The following is a 25,691-nucleotide window of genomic DNA, read 5'->3' on the forward strand; positions in this document are numbered from 1 at the left end:
AGATTCCATCTGCAATTTCAGTGGAACTGTTTAAATCTTGGCTTAAAACACACTTTTATTCTATAGCTTATGAAGGACCTATATTTCATTTTGACAATATCTATGTATTATTTGTTATTGCAACATCCGTTGCAGCCTGGTCATCCTGGAAGGGGGATTACCTCACGTGCGGTCCCTTCTCAAGGTTTCTTCGTTTTCCTCATGTTGAGTTTTTCCTTGCCCTCATGTAAGGTTTTAGATCACGGGATGAGGTAATCATAGTCTGTGCTTTGCAATAATCTGTTGTCTTTGCAGCCCTTTGAGACTCCTTGTGATTAAGGGCTATACAAATAAACATGGCTTGACCTGACTTGACTTGTGTTTCTTTAGGTGTTGTTTTGTGGGCCAATTAAAACCCTTGGCGAGCCTAATCTGGCCCAAGGACCGCGTGTTTGACACCCGTGCTCAATGTTTTTTGTTTTGTTATGTTGACTCATCATTGTCTGGGACAAAATGTTGCACACGTGAGCAAGCAAAGTACAAAATGACCCGGCTGTGCGAGCGTCCTTCCTTACCTTTTCGAACCCCGCTGGGGATTCGGCTTTCTGCTGCCTTATTTTTGCTAACGCCTCCTTTTGTGGAACCCTGCAGGAGGTTCCTTTTGTGTGCGTTTGTGAGCTGAAAGAAAGTGGATCTTACCCCGTTTGAGGAACAAGACAGGAAGTGGGCTCTGCAGAGGAAACTTGACCCCCCAACCCCTGCCCCAAACAACTCCCCCTCTTAGTACTTTTACTTGCCTTCCGCCTTTTGTGCCTCTATGCTCCCTCTCATTTCTTCTTCTCTGCATTAGGGATGGGATATACTAGGAATTTTGGTATTTATTCGATCCAAGTAACTACATATTATCGATCGATGCAGATCCGATACTTTTTGCAGGGAAATCTCATGATCATTGAATCCTCTCCCCTTGAGTTATTTCAGTATCACGATAAACACAGCACCGTCGCAAAGTGTCGGCCAGACCCAAATGCAGGACACAAGGAGACGTAAAACAAGGGATGTGAGTAGACCCAAACAGGGGCGTTTATTTACCCCCCCCCAAAAAAACGCAAACTAAATTTCTTAGAGAGAAGAGATTGTGAAACCTGGACTGCTGATGACAGAAAACTTAAGAAGGGGTTTTGGGTGGGTGAAAATCTTGAAAAGGAGATTTGGGAAAACCTTCATAAAAGATAGTTGAGTGGAGGATCTCGGGATGAGGAGAGAACTGAAGAAGAAGGGGTCGGGAACCTTTTTGACCCAAAGAGTCATAAAAGCAGAAAAAGGTTTTAAAAAGAAATTGAGAGAGCCACATCATATATTTTCAGACAAAATTGAAAAAACTGACAAATATGCTCTCTAGACAAAAGCTAATTCTTCAGCACATTTTATTTCACTGTGTGTCATTTGATGATTCAATCAAATGTATGAAATGAATAATGCAAAATCCTGTGTCCCAAATCAATGTAAATATGCCATTTACAATTTGTCTTCCACTTTCAGTTAAGTGTGTTGAGGCAATTTATTTTCCATGAAATTTGTCCTTAATAACGGTTTCAAAAGTTCTTTTGTAAAAATGTCACAAAGTACTGCAAACGATAAGCATATCGTCATATTCACTTTCGGTGTAGACTGCACTGAGCGAGAGAGAGCGAAGAAAGTGCAGGGATCCGCCCACCTGTACTGCTCACTCAATCAAAGTAGTTTAGAAGCGTTTTTATTCATCAGTTTAAATGGTTACTTATCAAACTTATGCATTAAGTTGCTTCGGCTTTATATGGACCAAAATCAGGATAAAATCACTTGACTTTGGAACGCCACAGAGAGATGTGCAATAGTTACATTTTATTTCGGAGCCATACGCACTCATGAAAAGAGCCATATATGGCTCCTGCGCCATAGGTTCCCTACCCCTGGTCTGGAAGGAGAAGCGTGTCGTCATGGTGAGTGAATAACTCAAGAAGATTTCAAAACGGATTAACAACCTAAGGTGGGAGCCCAGAGTATTTATGGAAGAAGTTGGCTAATAAGTTGATGGGTGATTGGAAAATAGGGTGATGCTGCCATCTCTCGGAGAAGGGGAGGGACTGCAGGTGCTGTACCATGACAAGCACAAAGATTCTATGCACTACATTTTTTCATTTTGTATGTTAAATATTTACATTGCAAACTTTAACAACATATTAATATTTCTTATATAAATCTTTTAAAACAAAAGCCAAGAGAGTCCAACGAAAAAAGCAACACTGTAACAAAAATATAACTACTGTGTAACAATGTCACGAAAAGAACGAAAATAGCTTCCATTGCACAATATTTGAAATATAAAGTCAGTATTGCTAATGAAGTGTCAATTGTCACTCATTAGTCCCGTTTCCATAGTTACAGCCGATATACATTTTTTTGTTCAGGAACATGCTTACAATTTTGGTTGCACCTAGTTGCTCTCTGCAGGGTGAGCTTTTTCATGTGTTTATGCAAATGTTGTTGTTGCCACAGTAGTACACCATATTACAACACGAATTACCCTTGGCATTTTCCTATACTGTAGTTGGGGGCAGGGGGAGTCCACCCTGTGCTGCACGTCTGGTGTCTTTCTGTCATTTTTAGCTAATGGTAGGGGTTGGGTGCGTACATATGTCCCTCTCTTCTGCCTGGAAGGCAGGAAGCAGCAGCAGACCAGGTAGTTCACTTGTGAGGTGATAAAAGTGTGCCTGTCATTCCCACACTCAGGCATAAACTTAGAGAGTGGCTGAAGGCGATGGGTAATTGAGAAGGGCTGGGCTATATCCTTAGAGAAGCAGCGCTATGAGGAAAGTGGTAGGGTGAAGTATCGATCCGATCCAAGTACTTGCGTAGTATCAATGATATCGAATATTTGGATCAACAGCCCTTCTTCCCGGCAGACGTCATATCACGTATGTGTGATTTGTGATTAGATTAAAGCTGCAGAAACGAAAAACATTGAAACAAACACAAGAAACATGAAACTGTTTTTGCCAAATCTTGATGCTGCACAATTTGGGACAAAGTTAACTTATTAACTGATCTGCTTTCTCCTCTCTCCAGTGAGGTATAAAACTTTTGACGACCGATCTTGCCGTATGTAGAAATGAACGTATAAATAGAGACCTACAAATATATTCCATTCAAATAAATGTACACATAAATAAATTACATAAATGTAATAGATTCATTTATCCATGCATTCTATCATTTTTTGCGGCATTCGTTTTGTCATGTGTTTTCCTTATTTTTTGTCACTTATTTTGTCATTTCATTTGTTAGTTTTGCCGTGCTTCAGTGGTTAGCACATTCACTCAAGCAAAAGGTCCTTGGTTCGAGACCCGGTGGAAACCTCGTTGGCCTTTACAGGGATGGGTGCCACCAGACTGTGTGTGCCCAAGATACACCACAGGAAATGGTGCCTGGAGTGGTTAAGAGATCCACCCACCAACTATATATTTGGTGTTTTTGTTGTAAAGTGGTTAGCACATTTCCCTCTGAAGCTGTACATGCCCAAGACACACCACAGGAAATGGTGCCCCTAGTGGTCAAGGGATCAACACCCCGACTCCATATTTTGTGTTTTGTAGTGCAGTGGTTAGCACATTTGCCTCCACGCGAAAGGTCCCCAATTCAAGACTGGGTGGAAACATTTGTTGGCCTTTTAAAAGGGATGGTTAACACCAAGCTGTACTTGCCCAAGACACACAACAATAAATGGTGCCCCTAGTGGTTTAGAGATCTACCCACCAACTTTATATTTTGTGTTTTTTGTTGTAAAGTGGTTAGCACATTTCCCTCTGACGCGAAAGGTCCCTAGTTCGAGACTGGGCGTAAACATTTATTGGCCTTTAGAGGAATGGGTGCCACCAGGCTGTACTTGTTGAGAACACACCACAGAAAATGGTGACCTTAGTGGTTAGAAGATGCACCCACCAACTCAATATTTAGTGTTTCTGTAGTAAAGTGGTTAGCACATTTGCCCCCCATGTGAAATGGCCACAGTTCAAGACTGGGTGGAAACATTTGTTGGCCTTTAAAACGGATGGTCAACACCAAGCTGTACGTGCCCAAGACACACCACAGGAAATGGTGCCCCTAGTGGTCAAGGGATCAACCCCCCGACTCCATATTTTGTGTTTTGTAGTGCAGTGGTTAGCACATTTGCCTCCACGCGAAAGGTCCTTGGTTCGAGATTGGGTGGAAACAGTTGGCCTTTAGAGGGATGTGCACCACCAAGATGTACTTGCCCAAGACACACCACAGAAAACGGTGACCCTAGTGGTTAAGGAATCCACCCACCCACTAGCACATTCGCCTCACGCAAAAGGTCTCCGGTTCGAGACCCGGTGGAAACATTCGTTGGCCTTTTGGGGGATGGGCGCCACAAGGCTGTACTTGCCCATGACACACCACAGGCAATGGTCCTTTTTAACCTATTGGCCGTTCAATGATGAGTTGCTCAGCCAGCTTGACCTGCCCCCTTGAATAACATTTGATAAAATACATGACTAAATACAGAATGAAATAAATACTGAAATAAATAAAGGATTTAAAATAGCATTTATCTCATATATTTATGTATTACAAGATTTATATATGCATTCATATAGCATATATTTGTATGTTTACACCTACATATAGAATCGAATTTATTGTCTGTGGCACGAAATTACAAAGCGCCACCGATGGTACAAGAACATTTAAAAGATAAGAAACAACAGTTAAAAATAAGTTAAATGTAATAGTATAATATTAAATTTGAAAAACGGCAGTATTGGTCCTCTTTAAAATCTTCTCCAAACCAGTAGCCATCAGATTTATTGTATAATGTTTCGTCTCATATTTAGTCATAACCCAATAATTGAATTACAATCGAAATGATTCCAATTGCAAACATTTCTGACATCGTTCCTGTTCCTCTTATGTTGCGCTTTTAATATTAAGTTTGTTTATGATCTCTCCATGTACAAGTTGTATAAATTCCACTGCTTTTATGTTCTTGAGTGGGATTCAATTTGACAGAAGCGTGTCTAAGTGTTAGTTATATCCGCTAACAAAAGTTCAGAAAAAGTAATAAACTCCCACCGCTTGCTAGGCTGCAGGCTTTTTCTGGGTTGTTCTGAATCTCAGAATAAAATACGGAAATGTTGAGTGCAAGGCCGAGCTTGATGGGGTGTGTTGGCTGCATGTCCCCCTTGCTAATGTCGAAAGCTTGCCCGAACGCCTGCTGGGAAATATGTGTGGCTTTTATCACAAAAGATTTTCTTCATGTTGAGGTTTTTGAGTTTTTCCTTGCCCTCATGTAGGGTTTAGATCAGGGGATGGTGAAATGTTTAAATCTAAGCTTAAAACACACTTCTATTTTATAGCATATGAATAACCTATATTTTATGTTGACAATATCTGTGTATAATTTGCCCTCATGTAGGTTTTAGATCAGGGGATGGTGTCATAGTCTGTACAGCTCTTCGAGAGTCTTTGTGGTTAAGGGCTATAAAAATAAACATGACTTGACTTGACTAGCCTATGGCCTTCATTTTAGTCATTCGATGCAGTAGATAGAGAATCTATGAGAGTGAGTTTTGTTATATCTTCTGCAGAAATATTGATGCTCCGGTTTGATTCAATTGGCCAAATGCATTCTGGGGCAATCAATTGCGTACTAACATTAATTAAGATATACGCTATGTTACCAATTAGTTTGTTTTGAGCGATCACTGCATGAAAAACATTCAACAGCTCTCTTAAGTATGTTTTTCCCTCTGTGTGATTTGTGGATTATCATAGATCATTTACATTTTTTTAAATGTAATTTCCAGAATTTATTGGTGGAAAGTTTATGTAAAAAAACTTTGTATTTGCAATTACTTAAATTTTACAGTTTAACAGATCTCCCAAAGATTAAAAAAATCTGAGTTGGTAGAGAATCTTCAAATTTATGATTTAAAAAATAATAATCATAATATCACTATGTGTCTATGTTATTAAAATGTTTAATACCAGGGTGTGATTATTCAAATGTGGGTTAACATAGGCTCGGTCCAACTTTAAAACATCTTTCTAGTTAGAAATCAAATGTCTTGGAAAAGCTATATTTAGAACCAGTCCACAGGTTTTCTTAAACGAACATGATGCTTCCAGGTGGTAAAAATTCATTCATACATATTTTTATTTATAATAATATAAATAATAAGCAAAAATACATTAAATATCCTATAAACGTGTTTTTTTTAAATACCTGTAGGTCATGACATTTATATTTATTTTACAAAACATTAGCCCAGTGCTTCTCATTTATTTCATGTCACAATAACCCCAAACCCCCTCCGGAAGAAGAATTCCTCTCACGCCCCCTCAATCTTTTACTTTTTTTTTTTAAAGGATCACTTAATATTCTTGGGGACAAAACAAGGATTGTTAGATATTGGTGGTCCGTGCAAAATCTTTTGGCATATTTTCACTGAGAAAAAAAACAAGCATCTTTGCAGCGTGATTGGCTTGTAATGTCTTAAAGTGACATCTTACTTTATTTGGCTTTGTGCTGTCCGCTGCCAACGTTTTAAACATAAAACTGGTCTTTCTTCGTCTCCTTCTGTGGTCGCAGTGAAGTGCTAGGTCCGCTTTGTCAGACTTCCTCTTCTTAGCTTTCGCAAGACTTTTGTTCGACTCCTTACCCAATCTCTTTTTGCCTGTCTCCGCATTCGTGTTAAATATTTTGTTCATGGAGACACTGAGGGCTCTGCTACAATTTGTGTCAAGACTTCGTACTCAATGCTTATACTGTGCTCAATACATTATGTGAAGGCTGAATGTAAACATAACACTCTGCCAATTAGAACACCACTGCACTCTAGTGTAGCAGAGGTGCAATTGCACTTTACGATGGTAGAGTTTAAGATAAAAAGTTCCGTAAAGTCAAATGTGCCCCCATCGCTTTTGAGAGGCCCGCCCCACTATTTGAGAACTGTTGTTTTAACCTCACTGAGGGGGAGCCGACATGATTTTCCAACATCTTGCTGCAAAGGGTATCCCAAAAACCGTGGGCAAAAAAAATAATAAAAAGGGTGTGGTATTGGTCACTTTAACTCTCCGTCGTTTGTAATCTTCCTTGTGGTTGTAGCACTACACAATAGAATATTTAGTGGTTAAATAATACACACTGTCCCTTTAAGGGTCTCCTGCTGCCTGCGGGCAGCATTTTGGTGACCCCTGCTTTGGAATTTTGGGTCATATATTCACCAGTTTTATGTATTTTTATGTTTCCGCTTCTGAAATGATCAGTAATCTGTCTTTTTAAACCGAACGACGTACAAACTCTTGCTAATCCAAAGTAGGTTTACTGAGCCTTGGCAGAGGTCTTTGTTCTTCCAAGTCAATGCAGTAGTCAAACATTGTCAAAACAGTGCAGGAATTCTCTTGCTGCTAGTCTGTTTTGGCTCTCATAATGCGGAGAGTGGCGTCCTCTTGCTTAACCACACACTCGTGCACACAAACAAACGACTAAAAGAAGCTTCTGGGCAAAGGCGATGTATTTCACCACAAGACACACAGCCAGTAGCACTGAAAACAAAAACAGAAGGTCGAAACGAAGCAGAGGCACCGCGAACTTCCATCTTTCCCCCTCCCACTCCGCAGTTAGTCCTTGTTGTTGTCTCTTAGCACGCATCCAGTGCTGTGACGACATGTATTTACAAGATTATTGTCCTTTTTTTTTTTTTAAAGTGTGTCAAGCGGGTTAGTTGTACATTTTCAGTGCTGCTGATACAGAGTGGTATACTTTTATCCCCTAACACAAACAAAGTGACACTTTTACACTCTTCTGTACACAGGAAATACAAACAAAAACAAAAGGCCGTCTGTTCGGTTTAAAACACATATAAATTAACAAGTTAGACTGAGAAACTGATTTTAGGTTATGATTAGAAATAGTCTTCACCCTGGGTGTTGAACATATTTTAGCTCATGCTAGGAAAACTGTTCTAACAGGGGCTGGACTAGTACATTAATACTGTAAAAAAATGTGCCTAAGCTGGAGGGTTGGGGGTCTTTTCGGAGGCTCACAATCAGGGATGTTAGATTTGATGATAGAACATATGTTGAAGGGTCTATGAAAAGCCGTTTTAGAATTAAATCATACTTGCTCTCACGTGTAGCAATATACTCTTGGACACCTATACTCCCACACAGACAGTCATACCCAAGCACAAACTCTACTACATTCTTATACATACCAATATACTCCTTCACACATACCACTAGCTAATGCAAGCTTTGTAACTAGTTAATGCATAAGGCACTCAGTTTGATATGAGTTTCTAAAATAACATATTGTCATCTTAATACTATGTTGTTACTATGTTATTACCAGGTTCCTTATAGGAAGTAAGGTTACATATACTCAGTCAACCACAAAAAGATAGTTTTACTAGAAAATCACAATAACCCAGCACCTGAGCAATCCTTAGGGGGTACCCTGGTGCCCACGGGCACCACGTTGGAGACCCCTGCACTATACTCTCATACACACACCGCTATACTAATAACACTACAAATATACTCTCTCCTACGCACCATTATATCTCTTACACATACCACTATGCTCTCATATGCATATTACTATCCTATCACACACATACTACTATACTCTCACATATATTACTGTACTCTATCACACATAGTACTAAACTGGGAGCAGTTTGGCATCAAAACTGCCCAACATACACACACACAAAGAAATCAAATGTACCAAATGTACCCTAAGTAAAAAAACAAAAACAATGAGAGGTGAAGTGGCCATTACACTAGGTGTGAAAAACTCCTCGGGTAATAGAAATTGTAATAGTGTGTGAGAAAAAAAATCGTAGCACGTGAGTATAACAGTGTGTGTGTGAGAGTATATGATAGTGTGTGTGTGAGTGTAGTAGTGTGTGCCAACGAGTATAATTGTGTGTGTTTGATAGTCTGTAATAGTGTGTTGGGGAAGGAAAGCAGTATTCGTGTGAAAGTATTGTTTTATGGATGTGAAAGCATAGTAGTGTTTAAAGAAGGGTTTGTGAGAGAGTATATTTCTGTTGTGTGAGTAAGTATGGTGGTTTGTATGAGAGTATAGTCGAGTTTTTGCATGGGTACGACTGTCTGTGTGAGAGTATAGTTGTGCATGTGTGAGAATATGATGTTACATGTGAGAGCAAGTATGATTCAATTCTCAAGCTGCCTCTCATGCAAAACGACAATTGCGGTTATTTCCACTACATTTTAGCATAAAGGACTAGTGTAAATGATTTACTGATTTCAAAGGCTTTCTAATTTTCATTTCATATGAAAATGTTTACATGAATACATGAACTACCCATTTTTATCATAGAAGAGCTGAAGCTTCTTTACACTTCTGCAAAGACACTCAAGTGCTACTTATTTTTTATCGTATTGCCTGCTAGGGTGCGTCCGTGACTTCTTTTTAATAATAAAAAAAAATGAAGGTGTGTTTCCTTGATGTTCTCTGGTTGATTAAGGGTAGTCAGAAAATGCAGCTACAGCGTGTGCTTTGAGAGTGCCGCCTGGCGACATCCAGTTGAAATTTGTAAAACTGCAAATCACTGTCTCATTTTTCTCCTGTGCTTCTCCAAGCATTGTCTCGCTGGCCAAATAAATTAATGTAGCTGGCCACATTAGGCATGGTGGCAATGAGTTTTGAGAAAAACATCTTTGAGTACGAATTTGCAATATCCCTGAAATGGCTGTTACATAAGGGTGTGCACACTTGTGCAACCACCTGATCTCCGTTGTTTTTTTTTGACTTCCTTTCTTTTGACTGCAGTCAAGTTCTAAGTCACATTGACGCTGGAAAAAGTATGGAAATGACGGACTGCCTTGGAAATATGTCTCCATTCAAATGATGGGTCTGGTTTCCGTGGCAATCACAGATAAACAGAAGCTTACTGTATTACGGTTGCTCTGACAAACACCGCTCTTAAGATCGTCTCGAGTTCTATAACGTGGATACGTCGACTTGTTCATCCTACTCAAATTCATTGACGTCCCCAGCCGTCATTGGCATTGAATGAGTCGGGAAATGTGGCGTCATTGAGTATAATCCATTTCCCAATGAGATCGATTGATCAATCAACTCCTGCTCGCATCGAAGAGATACAAAATATGACCCGTTTTCTTAATTGAAGGGAAGTGAGCCATTTCGAATTCTTAGAGTACACTCTAAAAACAGTTGGGTCAAAAATGGAACAACCCAATATTTAAGTTGATTGGACCCAACCAACTGTTTTGTTTTGGAGATACAGCGCCCACAAAAATCATGTGTCCCGTATTTTCCAGACTTTGAATCGCACTGGAATATAAGTCGCACGCCTGTCCAAGCAAAACCGCGACTTATAGTCCAGAAAATACGGTAATGTTTTTGTACAAGAGAATTCTGTTAAAAGATTAGTTTTGCTGAAAATAACAGGCTTCACAATTGGAAAACTGACCATGATAAAGCAATTTGGATTATTTTGTTTAGAACTGGGGTCACCAAAGAAGGTCTTTGAATACATAATCACTTTTTCAGAATGAACTTATAATTGATCTATGTAAATCATTTACTTTCCTTTGATTTTCTTCCTCATTTATTGCGTGGTCTATAGTCAGCCTGCCAAAAATATTGCAATGGCAAGAATTTCAAGCATTTTCACCCCAAATTCAAACATTTCCTGACCTTGAAAACAGCATTAAATTTCAAGCATTTTCAAGCACATGTGCGAACCCTGTAATTCTGGAAAAAGAAATAGCTCCCGTTTTTAAAGGTTGGTGACCCCTGGTTTAAAACCACACAAACGATTGTGTTTTATGTAAAGCGACCCAAAAAAAGGGTCAAATTGAGCCAAGTATTGGGTTGATCCGACTGTTAAGTGTTTTTAGAGTGTGAATGTGTAATATACAGGGTTGGGTAGGGTTACTTTAACTTGATTACTTTTAATTACTTTTGGATTACTCCAATACCAAGTATGCTAATAAAAGACAAAAGAAACTAAATATGAATACAATTATGACTCACAACACGTGGTAAGTTTTCTCCCCTGGCTTTGATCTCCGGCAAAACTAACATAAAATGCGACGGAAACAAAATGAATATAAATCCAAACAGCTTGCCAACATCATTTTGGCTGTTCCATGTATTCCGTTACTCCCCAAGCCTGCACAAAATTTAGTCATTGTATTCATATTTAGTTTCTTTTGTCTTTTATTAGCATATCTGTATTGGAGTAATCCAAAAGTAATTGAAAGTAATCAAGTTAAAGTAACCCTACCCAACCCTGGTAATACATTACTAGCTCACATTATCTTGGTTAGTTTCACCATTATATGTTAGCTCTTGCTCAAAAACGTCTCACATAAAGGGCAGAAAAGGAGGTATAGTGACTCCTTTTCAAGGTTAGTAGCACACAGTGGTCAACTAGCGCACAGGTTTTGCCTGGGACGAATGAAAACCCAACAAGCCAGATCGTCGTCGTTTCCTCTTCGGCTACAAGTTCACCGAAGGGTCACTTGCGCAAGCTAACATACAAGACGGCATGTGACCGCAAAACGGCCGATCACGCGCGCCCCCCACCCCGCTCTGCCGCGATTCAGTGTCTTCCTCGTCAATCGTCTTTCAAATCATCCGTAAGAAACAAACACTTTCAGTGCTGTCGTTTCCGACGGCTTCCACAGGTCGCGTTCCAGCCATTATACGGCTCCACGGGTTAGTCTTAAGCGGTTTTGCCATCATGCTACTGCAGCATGATGTCCTTGAGGTTCTCCTGCAGGATGGTGTCCTTGACGGCGTGGAAGACGAAGCGGATGTTTTCCGTGTCCACCGCCGTGGTGAAGTGGTGGAACAGCGGCTTGCCTCGGTTTCTCCTTTTACGGCTGAACGACTGCACCAAAAACGCCTGCGGGGGGGAAAAACAGTGGAGAGTTTTTCTAATAGCAGGGTTTGTATACCTTCCTCATGGCCACATTCAAGCACTATTTAAGGACTTTCAAAGCTACATTTCCAATGTCTCCTATAGTTTCCATAGTGTTGTGGTCAGCACATTCGCCTAACAGGCAAAAAGGTCCCTGGTTCTTGACCGGGTGAAAACATGTGGGCTTGGAGAGGGATGGGCACCACCAGACTGTACTTGCCCAAGGTACACCACAGGAAATAGTGGCCCTACGAACCTCATGTAAAGGATCCAACTCACCGTTTAAAGAAATCTGTTGTGAATCATGTATTTTGCAGACCCACTAGTACAGACGCTCCCCTACTTACGACCATTCGACTTACGTAAAACACAAACATTTTTATCGGGATGTCGAAAAATACCCAGACATTGCTGTAAGTTACGATTTTTTTATTGTGTGCACCTTTGTCCGAGTACAGGACATTACTGTAGTGCTTCTTTCCGCCACTAACGGCGTGTGGCGCTGTGAGCGGTCACCCAGCATCCAGCCGGAAGTAAAAAAATCTGCTTCCTCTTTCTAGTGTCTATACTGTATCTGCAGCAAGCTAAGAACTTCGACATTTTTATTGTTTAATATCTCGTGCATCCATCCAATATAGTTGGTGTAAAGTGTACAGAAGAGGCGAGCCGTTCATATTAAAATGAAAAGAGGAATACGAAAGCTTGATGCGGTTGAGAAAACGCTCGGAGCTCTTTTTTTCAAGTAGTACCTGCACGTCCTCCAGCCTGCGCGGGTCTCCCCTGTAATCAGGAAAGTACTTGCGGATGTCGACGGTCTGGATTTTGTCCACCAGCAGGTCGGTCTTGTTGAGGAAGAGGATAATGGAGACGTTGAGGAAGAGCTTGTTGTTGACGATGGTCTCGAAGATGTTCATGCTTTCCACCAGGCGGTTGGTGCGACGGTCCTCCATCAGGACCTGGAATCGACACACAACTTTTAAAGGGACTATAAAAGACCGCTTAATTTTTTCAATTCGGTACAGAACACCCAGTCATGCAGAGAGGGTTGCAAACTATTCCCTGCGCTGAGGGATTTGAGAAATTTGGTTAGCTATCTTCTGCCCACTGCCGGAAGATTGCTGGGATGAGCTCCAGCAACCCCGTGACCCTACTGAGGATAAGCGGTGCAGATAATGGATGGATGGATAGTCTGTGCAGCCCTTTGAGACCTTATGTGATTGAGGGCGTCACAAATAAACATGCCGCACAGTGGCTGGGAACCAGTCCTGTATTTGTACCCACGTTTGTCCCTTCAGCAATAATTTTGGAATATTTCATAAATATGAAATCCCTCAGATCATTTGTTGACGGCTTGGCCATGAATGAAATGGCTCTCGATCATATGACTGCTGATTGAAAAAGGAGCCAGCGCTGAGGCAACAGTCAAGTGTCTTCAAGGTGACCACAAAGAAAGCTTTTGTGCTTGCTGAACTTCTCATGTCTCAAGTCCATTTTGCAGTTTTTGGAAAGTACATGAAGAGGGATAAAGACAGCACTGTCTGCTTGGCGCAGAAGGAGGAGGTTAGGTTGTCACACGACATTAATGTCCAGTCGACAGTTTATCAGCACTGATACTTGCACATTTCTCGAATATCTATATCTGCATTTTTTTCTTCGTTAGAGGAGCCGATTATTAAGTCTCATGCAGCTGAGACCCGACCTTCCCTCCCAAACCTCCTCCTCTCTCCTGCTACCCTCCCTGCGCCTCCTGTGACCGGGGGCAGAGCCACTGAAGCAGGAGAGAGCGGCAGCTCAGCTAATTTGTCCTGACCTTCCTGTGTCCTTGATAGAACAGCGGTATTGTGATTAAGAGATAGGGTAAAAAGTGTAGTCAACTTGTTTTAGAGAGGTTTGATCTGGTGGAGATCGATAAATTAGCTTTTATCATAACATGAGTTCGTCACTCAAGCGTGTCTGTTTGTGATTAAGGGAGAGCAAGAAAGCAAGCTAGAGTGGAAGCGATGAGCTCTTATCATAACGTTAGTTTGTCAATCTGGCTCTAAAACAGCAGTGCCCACACTTTTCAATTTTTGTTTTGAGTTAATTTAAGTAATGTTGCTTGTATTGTATTTTATGTACATAGGCTATTGTCAAAAGTTTCATGGAGCTATTTAAGTTTTTATGTACATTTTATACGAGTTGCTGCTAAGCCTATTTTTATGTCCTGTTAGTTTTTGGTTGAGGTGGAAGAACAGTCATGTCAGTTGTAATAAAATTCAAATTTATTTAGTGTTAAATGTTTCAGAAAGGGATTTAGGTTTCTAGTTTATATAGTTTTATTTAAATTTAAACCATTTATCCTTTGTTTCTTTTTGCATTATTAACATTTTCTTACGCCAATTTTAAGCTTTAATATCGGCTACGAACATCGGTTTTCAGCCTCCTCTTATTACTAATAATCTGTACCGGCCTTGAAAAACCAATATCGGGCGATCCCTGTTCCATTACCTGGTCGTACTCGGACGAGGACACCATGAAGAGGATGGAAGTGATCCCGTCGAAGCACTGGAACCATTTTTGTCTCTGGGAACGCTGGCCGCCCACGTCCACCATCTTGAAGGGAATCTTCTTGATGACAAAATCGTGCTCTACGATGCCCTTGGTGGCCTTGCGGGCGAACAGGATGTCCTGCCGGCTCGGGGTGTAGCTCTGAGTGGACGGACCGCCAAGATCGTGTAAAAGTTTGTTTCTTGCTTTTATTTAAACCCGACGCTTAACGTGACTCACCAGCTGACCGATGCGCTCCAAGTTATCCAGGAAGTACTTCACAGACTCGCTCTGCAGACAAGAGGGGATAGCAAGGAGCAAAGATTGTAAATTTGGTTTTCCGGGCCGTGAATTCTAAAAACATCTGGCTCAATCGTTTTCTTGATTTATGGAGTGAATTTTAAACACTATTCTTTAACACTATATATTTATTAACATCATTTCACATTAACATTGAAGGCAATCTATAGCAATCATGGTTTGTCTACTGCTATGGCTCAACATGTGTCAGAAAACTATGCTATCATTTCTAATATAATATCATGCTTGCTCAAACATTAGCAGGGGTTCCGACACGCATCATCACCAAAACCCTCTTTCGCCATCACATCAACCTTGTCCTTCAGCAACTTCATTGTCTCCCAATTAACCATAGAATCAACCATAAAATCCTGCTGTACACTAACATGCCCACTCATAACCATACCCCTCCCTACCTCTCCTTCACACTGCCACGCCATCCCGCACCCTCAGATCATCTTTCTCCCTACATCTCACTATACGCCATGCCCTCCTCAGCTCCATGGAGAGCGGAGCTTTCAGCCGCTCTGCCCCCCAGCTGTGGAACTCATTGCCGCCCGACCTCCGAAATTCTGCGACCCCGTCCACCTTCCATTCCCGTCTCAAAACTCACTTCTTCAGACTTGCCTATTCTCGACCATATGCGTCACACACCGCCTTTTTGCTAAATTTCCCAAGCATTTTTATCATGATGCATGAAAATGACATTTTTATTTTATAAATCTTTGAAGTTCAAACAAATATAAATCTTATTGATGTGTTTACATGTTTAAGATTTTTGAAAATTGGATTGAAAACATCTTAATACCAATAAACGCCTTATTTTTAGAATAAGGAATTTAATGACTTTTAAGACTATTCAAGAATCTTCAGGAACCCAGCTTGTTTTTTCACACTTTTGGTTAATGCAAATGATTCATTATTATGAACCCATGGCACGCGGGCCCATATATGGGTCTTTTTATGAGTACATATGTCTCAAAGATGGAATACGTACACAGTGTAAAGCACTACTTTTACTCAGTGCCGTCTGAGACAAAGGTAAATGAGACGATTTCAGTATTTTGTGACATTTTTACAAAAGAGCTTTGCTTGCACCTTGTTTTGAAACCATTATTTTGGACAGAAATGATGGTCAAAACGAGCACTACACTCTTAAGTAACTGAGGGAGACCAATTAAAGGGGACACAAATTATTACCTTATTTTCACGACCATGAAGCGCACATAATATTTTCGTTAAATTGTGCGGTGCGCCCTCTGTTTGATGTAAAACGGTGGACGTAGCTGAGGCTGTCGTTCACACTGCTTGTTTACGGAAGTACTCATGGATGCCAACGCCGTAGCCTATCAAGCAATTTGAAAGGTATTGTGCTACCGGAGGCTGACCAGAATTAGTCTTGCGCTTCTACAGCCAATCCCCCTTCTTACTTTCACCACTAATGCTACACTAACAAATACAAAGAAAAAAACAAACGCAGGGTGGAGCATGAGATCACTCTCCACCACTCCCCCATCCCTTCTACCTAATGTGTTCAGCCCTGAACAGCTTTACCAAAAGTAAGATAAAAGCAATAGGAGCGAAGAGAAAAACGCATAAAGGCTTTTTGAACTCATTTGGGCATTGATAACACATAACAGAGAAAATATTCAACATTCTTTTTAGGACGCACCACACATTCAAGGGAAAACAATACACCACTTTTATATGCTTATGTTTAAATATTGCTTTTTTCTCTCTTTCTCTCTCTCTCTCTTTTTCTTGCTCTTTGTCTCGGTTTTCCATTTTCCTCCCTTTCTATCTATTTGTCCTCATTTATTTCTACGGTTCTTTCTTTTTTCCTCTCATTTTCTTGTTTTCTCTTTCATTCTCTTGCTCGTTCATTACGCTTTTTCTGTCTTTCTTGTTCTCTCTTTCTGTGGCTTGTTTTCTCTCCCCTTTCTCCTTCTTTATTTTTGTATTTCTCTTTTCCCCTCTTTCTTTTTGTCTCTAAATATTTGTCTCTGTCTTTTTCTCCCTGTTCTTCTCTTTGTTTGTTGCTTTCTCCCTCTTCTCCCCGTTTCTCCCTCTCTCTTGTTGTTGCTCTCTCTTTCTCCAACCTTTTTCTTTTTTTCTTGATCTCTCTTTCTGTTGCTCATTCCCTCTCTCTTTTGCTCTCTCTCTCTCTCTCACTCTTCCTGTTAAATCTACTAGTCCGGCCCCTGTGAGCATATTTTGGCCCTCCTGATCTAACGTAAGTTGGACCCCCCCGCGCGTTAGCAGAAAAGACGATCGCTATGTAAGCGTGCATGAAAATGAGCAAACATCTGGAAGGCCCGTGTGAAACCGTAGAACCGGAGTGGCCTCCTAGATAAGATGTCCGCCAGAACTCTCTGACCCACTTTCATTGAATCCACGTAGTGTTGTAATTGCGGACAGGAGGGAACCTCTCCCGGTAACTAGGACGATGAGCAGATATTGTATTCTCAAAGTATAACACGCAGGATCCATTGTGTACTTTTGTAGGGCAAACCTTTCCTCGAGTGCGTGATTTCCCGGAAGCAAACGCTGAATTATTATTATTATTTAGAAAATCTTTCAAAAAATGAAACCTTTGTACACAGTTCTATCGTACTCTGAATCCAGGAGCATTACGAATCATTTCGGCTACAACGTAAAAACTTCAAGGATTGTATTATTTATTGTTATATGTTTCGGGAAAAATTGAGATTACATTTTGAAATTTGTACAAATTTCAAGATTAAAAATTACGATAATAGAATAACATATATATCTTATTTTGAAATTTACTATGAAATAATCCTTAAAATTAGAACATTTATCTGACATCTGCAACACTAGAGTATTTGTCTCCTTTTATTTTCCACATTTTATTGGAGAAACAATATAAATAGAAATGGAATTTAAAAAAAATAAAATAAAATGAGGTGAAAAATGTTTTTTTTTTAAAGATTTTTTTAGTAAACTGGGAAAATACTAAAGATAATAAAACAATAACAAAAAAGGTCTGCCCAGATTATCTCATTTGTTACTATCAACATTTAACTCATTTATTTCGTTTTCTTGTTTTACATGAATATCAAATTGAAAATATATTAAAAGATAAAAAAAAGATTAAAATGGGTTTAATACTCTCACATTTCAAGAATTTCTTTAGTAAAATAGGAAAAATATAATTAAGAATAGATAATATAAAATAATAACATTTGTCAGACTATCTCACATTTTTTTAATTAATTGATTTAATTTTCTTACTAGACAGGAAAACCAAATTTAAAGTATATTGAAATATGAATAACCTAAAATTTTGAGCATTTCTTTTAGTAAAATGGGAAAAACATACTTCATATGAAAGCATTTATCTGCCATCTACAACGTTAGATGATTGTATTTTTCTTATTAAATTGGTAATGCATAGTTCAAATAAAGTAAAATACACCATTATTTTTTCACATATTCCCGAAAAAATCAAATGTAGTAGAATAAAAAAAAAATCATACTTAAAATTGTTCTTTCATGGGAAAACAAATTGGCAGTTTTTTCCCCGTTAAATATTTATTTTCTGAAGAAAATGGTTGTGTTTTTTTTTTAAACCCCTAAACGAAATAATTTAAAGGGACGATGTGTTTATTTGTCCACGGGAGAAGACTACAAACTACGGGGACTCAAAGAGACATAACTGCACTTTTTTTCCTTTTTTGCTAAGCATTCTGTGAGGTTTTTGGGTTTCTTGGGTAGCCGTAGAAGCAAGATGGCAGACAGTTATGTCATCTCCCTCTTGGTAAAGCTCATATTATGTCAAACAAATGCAAATTTCCCAACCTAAGAGTATCAAAAATGCTCATTCATATACGAGTTAATGTTTTTTTTTTTTGCTTAATATTTAAATCAATATATTCTTTTCAATAAATATGTGTTTTTTACCACTAAGAGGCGCTAGATAATCCTGTGTGTATATAAAAGTGACCCACTAACAAATTTATTTTACGTGTGGACCTTGAAAATAAAATGTTACCCAATTAAGAAATGAAAACAGTAACAAGCGTGCGCTGTTTTGTGTTGGTATCCTTCTAAACAAGGGGTCTCAAACTCATTTGAGCTCGTTCGCCACAACATTCCCACAGGGGCGAGAGAGAGAGAAAGACAAAGAAAAAAGGGTGAGAGAAAGAAAGATAGAGAGAGAATGAAAGGTAGAGAAAGAAAAGATTGAGAGGAAGACATAGAAAGGAAACTGGAAAAAAGAAAGAGATACAGAAAGAGAAACGGGAGATGTAAAAAGACAAAAGAGAGGACGAGAGGGAACAAGAGAAAGAAAAAAGTGAGAGGGAGAAAAACATAGAAAAAGAGCAGAAGAAGGAAAGAAGGGACGTAGGAGAGAGAAAACGAAAAATGTGAGAGTGAAGGAAAGAGAAAACAAGAGGTTGAGGGAGAAAGAAAGAAAGAGCAAGAAGCAGAGACAAAGGGAGTGATAGAAAAAGAAAAGAGATAGCTCAAGAGAGAAAGAAAAATAGAGAAAGTGAGTGACAAAGTGCAAAAGAAAGAGAAAAAGGGGGAGATAGAGAAAAGAAAGAGTGAAAAAGAAACAGAGAGACGAGGAAGGTAAAAACAAAAGAGAGAGGAAAAGAGAGAAATCAAGAAATAAAGAAAGAAGAGACAGAAAGTGAGGGAGAGAAAAAGAGACAGAGAAAGAGAGAGAAAAGGAGAGTCTGAGAGAAAGAAAATGAGAAGTGGAACAAAAAATAGAGAACTCAAATAAAAAAAAGAGGGAAAAAGATAGTAAGTGAAAAATTGCAAGAGAAAAAGAAAGAGAGAAAGGGAGGGACAGAGAAAGAGAGAGAGATCGAGAGAAAGCATACGCCTACAGTTGCCTTGTGACTAATGTCTGACTTTTGCAACATCCAGTGGACATATTTCAAACCGCAGCTCGTTTTTCTCTCGTGCTTCTCTCAGCATCGTCCCGTGGGCCAGATTACAACCCTTGGCTCTCCTCGTTTGTCATGCGACGTGTAATCCGGAGCCTCGTGCACGAGTCCAGTCAGAAATGTAGGACTCCGGGCGGCAAACCTCCTTAAATCAAATCAGGAATAATCCAGCAAACAGGAAGTTCCTGAAACCGTCTCACACATTTCTACATTGAATGCACTTTTGCCGAGTCATCGCTTCGGGCTATAGAAAAATCACTATTGCAACATTATAATGACCTTTCCGAGCCGTTATTCAATATTTGTACCCTGCGGACGTACGACTAATTAAAAATGCTTTATTGAACTTGCCAACATTTATCATGTCCATGTCAAACGTTTGTGACACTGCACACTGAGCCAGGAAGAGATTTCGTACACCGGAGGGCCAAATTCAAGCACTTTCAAGGCCAATTTTTCACATTTTCCAGTACCTTCAAGGGAAGAAATCTAGCGATGATCAAAGTAGTGTTTTTTGGGGAATGGGGGTGCGTGTCTTCCATGACTAGAATGAAGTCGCTATCTTGCTGCTAGCACATTACTATTTTGTGTGGTTCCTTTCTATAATCTCTGATCTTGTTGTGTCAATGGGCTGCTATAAACTGACATGAATTCTGCCATTTTGCTTCAACAATGCATGCGCAGCTTCGCCTGTTAACAAAAATGGCTCTATAGGTGTTGGGTAATAATGGAGTCACAAAGGACCACATAAAGTACTGTATGTCTGAAAAATGTGCCAAATTTTGCACACATTTTAATGATATTGATAGTTTCAAAGCAGATTGCATTCAATATTTCAATCTTACACACTGCTGATCTTTTGTTTTTTGTTTTACTTATTTTAATTTATATATTTGTGCATGTTTTTCAGATGATCTGTGTCCAAATTGGTCAAAATAGAATTGTCAACGTTTTTTATTTTTGCATTTTATCATGTATTTAGACACTGAAGTGTTAATATTTCCAATTTTTATTTTAATGTTTTACATTTTCAGGGATTTTGTGTTGGCATTTGAAAGTTAAATTCAAGACTTTTTCAATGCCATAATTCGCGGTAATCAGATTTAAGACTTTTCAAGTTTTTAAGACATTGGGGGAACCCTGTTCTAATGTTTTTTTTTTTTTTTACTTTGCATGGGTGGTAACAAAAACGGATTAACCGTGACAACCGTGGAAATACTTGCATTCGCGTTGCTGATTTGACATTGACTTCACACAGATTTCTACGAAGTCCCGCTCCGAAGCAGAAAATCGGAATTGGACTGTCGAAAATGAATGTCTTGCTACTCTTTGCCTTTTTAATGGCACATGCAAACGCTACAGGAAACAGCTGTGTGTGTGAAAACAGCGACCAGAGACACGGAGGGGGGAATCCAGTGCGAAACAAAGTCACATTAAACGTGTCTCTTTCTCACCACACGCAGAAACAAACAAATTCTTTCATCGGCAGTTCCTGGAACACAGTTACTTTCCTCCGTAACAAGTACCGTTACGCCTTGTTAGTAACGTTAAGCAACTCATTTGTCGCTACTACGCTAATTTTTGAGAGTATACCGATCTTTGGCGGTTCCACTTTCGCTCAGGAAATAATGCGGCACAGCACTACACTTAACCCTCTCGTTGTCCTTGAGTCAAAATGATCCGACTCAGTGTTGTTAAAAACCCCCCCACAAAAATGAGAGCAGTACAAAAAATTACAAAAATTATCCATAAAATGAGGGCAACACGCAGGTTTTTAAAGTATAGAAGGTTAGGCGTGTTTATATCACTTAATAGTTACTATGGCGTTGTACGAGTAATTTCTTCCTACCGATATTCTGATACTCTACCATATATACTCTTATCAAAGCCGTACAGACGCTGCCCAACTTATAACCATTCAAGTTACGAAAAACGATAGATACGAACATTTTTTGGGGATGTCGAGAAATATCCAGACATTGCTGTAAATTAGATCTTGTATTGTGTGCAGCTTTTTAGAAGTAAGGGACAGTACTGTAGTGCTTCTTTCCGCCACTACTGGCATGTGGCGCTCTGAGAGGTCACGCAGCATCCACCCCGAAGAAGAAATCCGCTTCCTGTTCCTAGTTCAGGTTTAAAGATTCTATACTGTATCCTACTGCGTGCTGAGAACTTCCGGCTTTTACTTCCTGGTTCATGTGTAATCATAACGTGTACTGTATCGCGGGCGTGCTAAGAACTTTGACATTTTTATAGTTTAATATCTTGTGCATCGTTCAATATGGTTGGTGTAAAGTGTAAAGAAGAGGCGAGCCGTTTCATTTGAAATGAAAGTGGAATATGGAAGATTGATGCGTTTTTTTCTGCCACTTTTTACCACGGAGGAGGAAGTCACCTAACTCTTGAAGCTCATCTTCCACAAATAAGTTAAACTTAACTTAATTTATCTTTGTAGAGCATATTATTTAATGAAATGTTTATTTTTCAGTACAAAACAATACAGGTTACTTATACACGCCTTAAACATACTTAGATAAACCTTAAACATACATTCCACACAAAATATAGCAATGAATCAACTTACGAACAAATTCAACTTACGAACAATTGTCTGGAACCTAGTTCGTAAGTAGGGGAGTGTCTGTCTTTACAACTAAAAATAAATACTGAAACAAGGGGGTCACGATATATGCGCACCTTTGGTAGTGTGTCACCAGCCACAAGTGGTAGGGCAGTTTGTTGGGAGGGGACGTGACTTATACTTGAAAAATGAAATCAATGGGGCAAATGTGAGCACAGAATTCAGGGCAAAAGATAGCTGAATACTGGTTAAAAATATATTTTTTTGTGAAATAATATGCCTGGAGAAAAATAAGAAAACATAAGGGATATTACCCAGATCTTTGGGTAGTTTGAAGACAAAAGGAAAAATGGATATGGAATGTCTCGGCTATGTTAGTAAGCTCTCTCTCAAGCCAAGAAATATAAAGGTTTCACCATTTCCACGGATTAGTGTACACGTTTTATTCTTTTATTCTGTAGCTATTTTTAAGCAGTTTTGGAGGTCTGCTACAATGTGAGTATATACAGTAATTTGTAACTAGATAGTTCCTTTCAGAGTAACGCTCTACTTGTACTTTTAAAATTAAGTAACTGTAACCAATTCCTTTTTTTTTTTGGTAAAGCATCCAACAGTGTTGATCTTTTCCACTTCCTGCTCCACCCATCCAGAAAGCGGAGATTACCACTTGTGATGCCCCTTCTCAAGGTTTCTTTATTTCCTCATGCGAGTGAGTTTTTCCTCACCCGCATGTTGGTTTCAGATCAGGGGATGTTGTCATTGCAACCTGTGCAGTCCTTTGACACATTTTTTGATTAAGGGCTATATAAATAAACGCGACTCGACTTAATTGATGTCGTGTAAGCGGCCCGCACAAGTCGAGCACCATGGAGGGTAGGGCTGGACCCCGTGGCCTTTACGTTGACCTGCAATGTCACACTAGTAGAAAACACACATAGCCCCAAATCTCTCATCGGCTAAGCAGGACGAGCGGGGGCCTGAAGGGGAATTCCTGGAGATGAAGGGATTTGCAAACACCGATAGACACACACACGTGTACACACTTCCAGTCACTTTGACTCCCATCTGCAGTAATTGCACGTCCTGATCGTTGATGTAGTGGAGACGTTAAAAGCGGAACGTCTTTTAAAGTCTGCTTTATAGGGTGAAATATGAAGGCTTTAATAGCGTTTGCTCCAGAGTTATAGATGGAAATGAAAATAAAATGTGTGTGGTTGACCAGAGCGAGAGGAATGTGTTCAGGGCACGTATGCAAAGATTAGTAGTGGTCTTATTGCGGTTAAAACAACTCAATAGTCTGACTTTCTGCTGTGCGGCTGAAAAAGAAAGAAGAAAGATCTGCCACTATATTTGACCAGTAGGCTGACCACTAAATTAGAAATAAACTTGAATTTTGCTCACAGACAACATCATTAGAATAGATCACATTTTTCAAATTACCATAATTTCCGCAGGTTCGGTTTCAGATGCTCTGCGATTATGGTTAGAGATGTTTTTCATTGCACAAATACTGTAGTATACCATAAAACTTGTGCAGTAACACGTGTGTAAAAATACTGTATGCATTTACAATCTCCACTGTATTTAGTGGTATATAAGGTACACAGGGTTTTAAGGCGCACTTTCAAATTTCTGGCCAAATGGGGTCTTTAAGTGTCGCTTAAGAGTCCGGAAAATACAGTATCTTAATCCTTTTGTTGCACCATTCTACAGGAAGTCAAATACAGATGATCCCCTACTTACGAACATTCGACTTATGCAAAACGGTAGATACGATCTTTTTTTTCGGGATGTCGAAAAATTTCCAGACATTGCTGTAAGTTAGATTTGTATTGTGTGCAACTTTTTCCGAGTAGAAGACATTACTGTAGTGCTTCTTCCCGCTGCGAGGAGCTGTGAGAGGTCACCCTGCATCCACACTTCCTGGTTCGTGTATAATCATAACAATGTGTACTGTACCGCGAGATTTATTGTTTAATATCTCGTGCATCTTTTTAATATGGCTGGTGTAAAGTGTAAAGAAGAAGCGAGCTGTTTCTTTTGAAACAAAAGTGGAATAAGAAAGCGTGATGCGGTTGAGAAAATGGTCGGAAAGTTTCTTTCTGCCACTTTTTACCACGAAGGAGGACATCTTCAAGCGTATTTTCCAAAAGTAAGTTAAACTCAAAATTATTTATCATTATAGAGCATATTCTTTTATTAAATGTTTTTTTTTTTAGTGCAAAACAATACCGGTTACTTATACAAGCCTTAAACATACTTATTTAACCTGAAACATACATCCCATACAAAATATAGCACCGAGGCAACTTATGAACAAATTTAACTTACGAACTCATTTGTAGGTCGGGCAGCGTCTGTATGCCATTAGCTATGGGATTTGATTAATTTTCTCCATGTGGACTGAGCAAATGAATTACACAACCCGAGAGTTCAGTCTTGGACTCAAAACATATAATGAATCTTGCACTAACTGGAAGGTTATAATCTGCAATCTTCATGTCAGAAATAAATTACATTCAAGAGGTGCTAAACTTGAAAGTCAAATAACCCTAAACTGTAATCTTGGCTTTTACAAGAGACGGATACTAAATATAGAATTAACCACTCGGTAAAGATATTTAGATTTAATTGTGACTCAATAAACCGGAACACTTCTCAGTTGAACTTAAAAGGACGTTTTGAGGGTTTTACCAGCAGACTCTTAACCTTTGTGTGAACTAAAATTGTTTGTGGCCTTTGACGGCAATCGATTTGAGAAACCTACCTCAGATGTATGTAGGGCGGGGTACTGGACAGCTTTCTGAACCTTGTGATACATTATGTACCTATACTTGTGATACGTACCTAAATTCGATTAATACTATTTCATAATAGGGTTAGGGCTAACAAAGTGCTAACCCTAACCCTATTCCTAGCCTAAACACTAAACCCCAACTACTAAAAACAAGACTTCTCACTCTATATTTCAATTTAGTGATAAAGGTCAGTAAAATACATTAGGACCTTACTTTTTTTGTTAAACACATGTAATACTGGTCTAAGTATACATGTAGGATGTAGCTTAGATACAATGCAGCGTAATTGAAAGTATCTCTTGCAAGCTCATTGGCTAATTGTTGGTGCAGCGCCGGCTAAGAAAATAGCCCAGCCACTAATGATGGCAATATTAAAACTTGGAATACCAACACAGAATCCTTTTCATTAGGATCGATAACTATCAATTTTTGCCCCCTCCCAAAATCTTTGTTACAATTTTGCTCCATTAGTCGATGAATTGATGGATTTAATTGCTGGATAGAGGATTTAGACTATACTAGACAGCTGCAGTCCAATTCATATTGGCAGATATTCAAAGAGGATCGTATATCATCCACATTTGGAAGATTTGTTCCT

General features: G+C 39.3%; 1 protein-coding gene across 1 annotated transcript in view; it reads right to left on the reverse strand.

Annotated features, from left to right (window-relative positions):
* Positions 1-10,627: 10,627 nt before the first annotated feature.
* Positions 10,628-25,691, reverse strand: part of LOC148361235 (guanine nucleotide-binding protein subunit alpha-12-like) — a 38,368-nt gene continuing 23,304 nt past the window's right edge. Inside the window, exons 3-6 of the mRNA XM_088341979.1 lie at positions 14,733-14,783; positions 14,454-14,654; positions 12,716-12,922; positions 10,628-11,951 (exon numbers count right to left, since the gene is read on the reverse strand). Coding sequence (XP_088198105.1) covers positions 11,790-11,951; positions 12,716-12,922; positions 14,454-14,654; positions 14,733-14,783 — 621 coding nt within the window. The 3' untranslated portion in view covers positions 10,628-11,789. The remainder of the gene's footprint in view (positions 11,952-12,715; positions 12,923-14,453; positions 14,655-14,732; positions 14,784-25,691) is intronic.

Source organism: Urocampus carinirostris, chromosome 8, assembly GCF_059441175.1.
Source record: "Urocampus carinirostris isolate Australia breed hairy pipefish chromosome 8, RoL_Ucar_1.0, whole genome shotgun sequence".
In the NCBI taxonomy this organism is placed as follows: Eukaryota; Metazoa; Chordata; class Actinopteri; order Syngnathiformes; family Syngnathidae; genus Urocampus; species Urocampus carinirostris.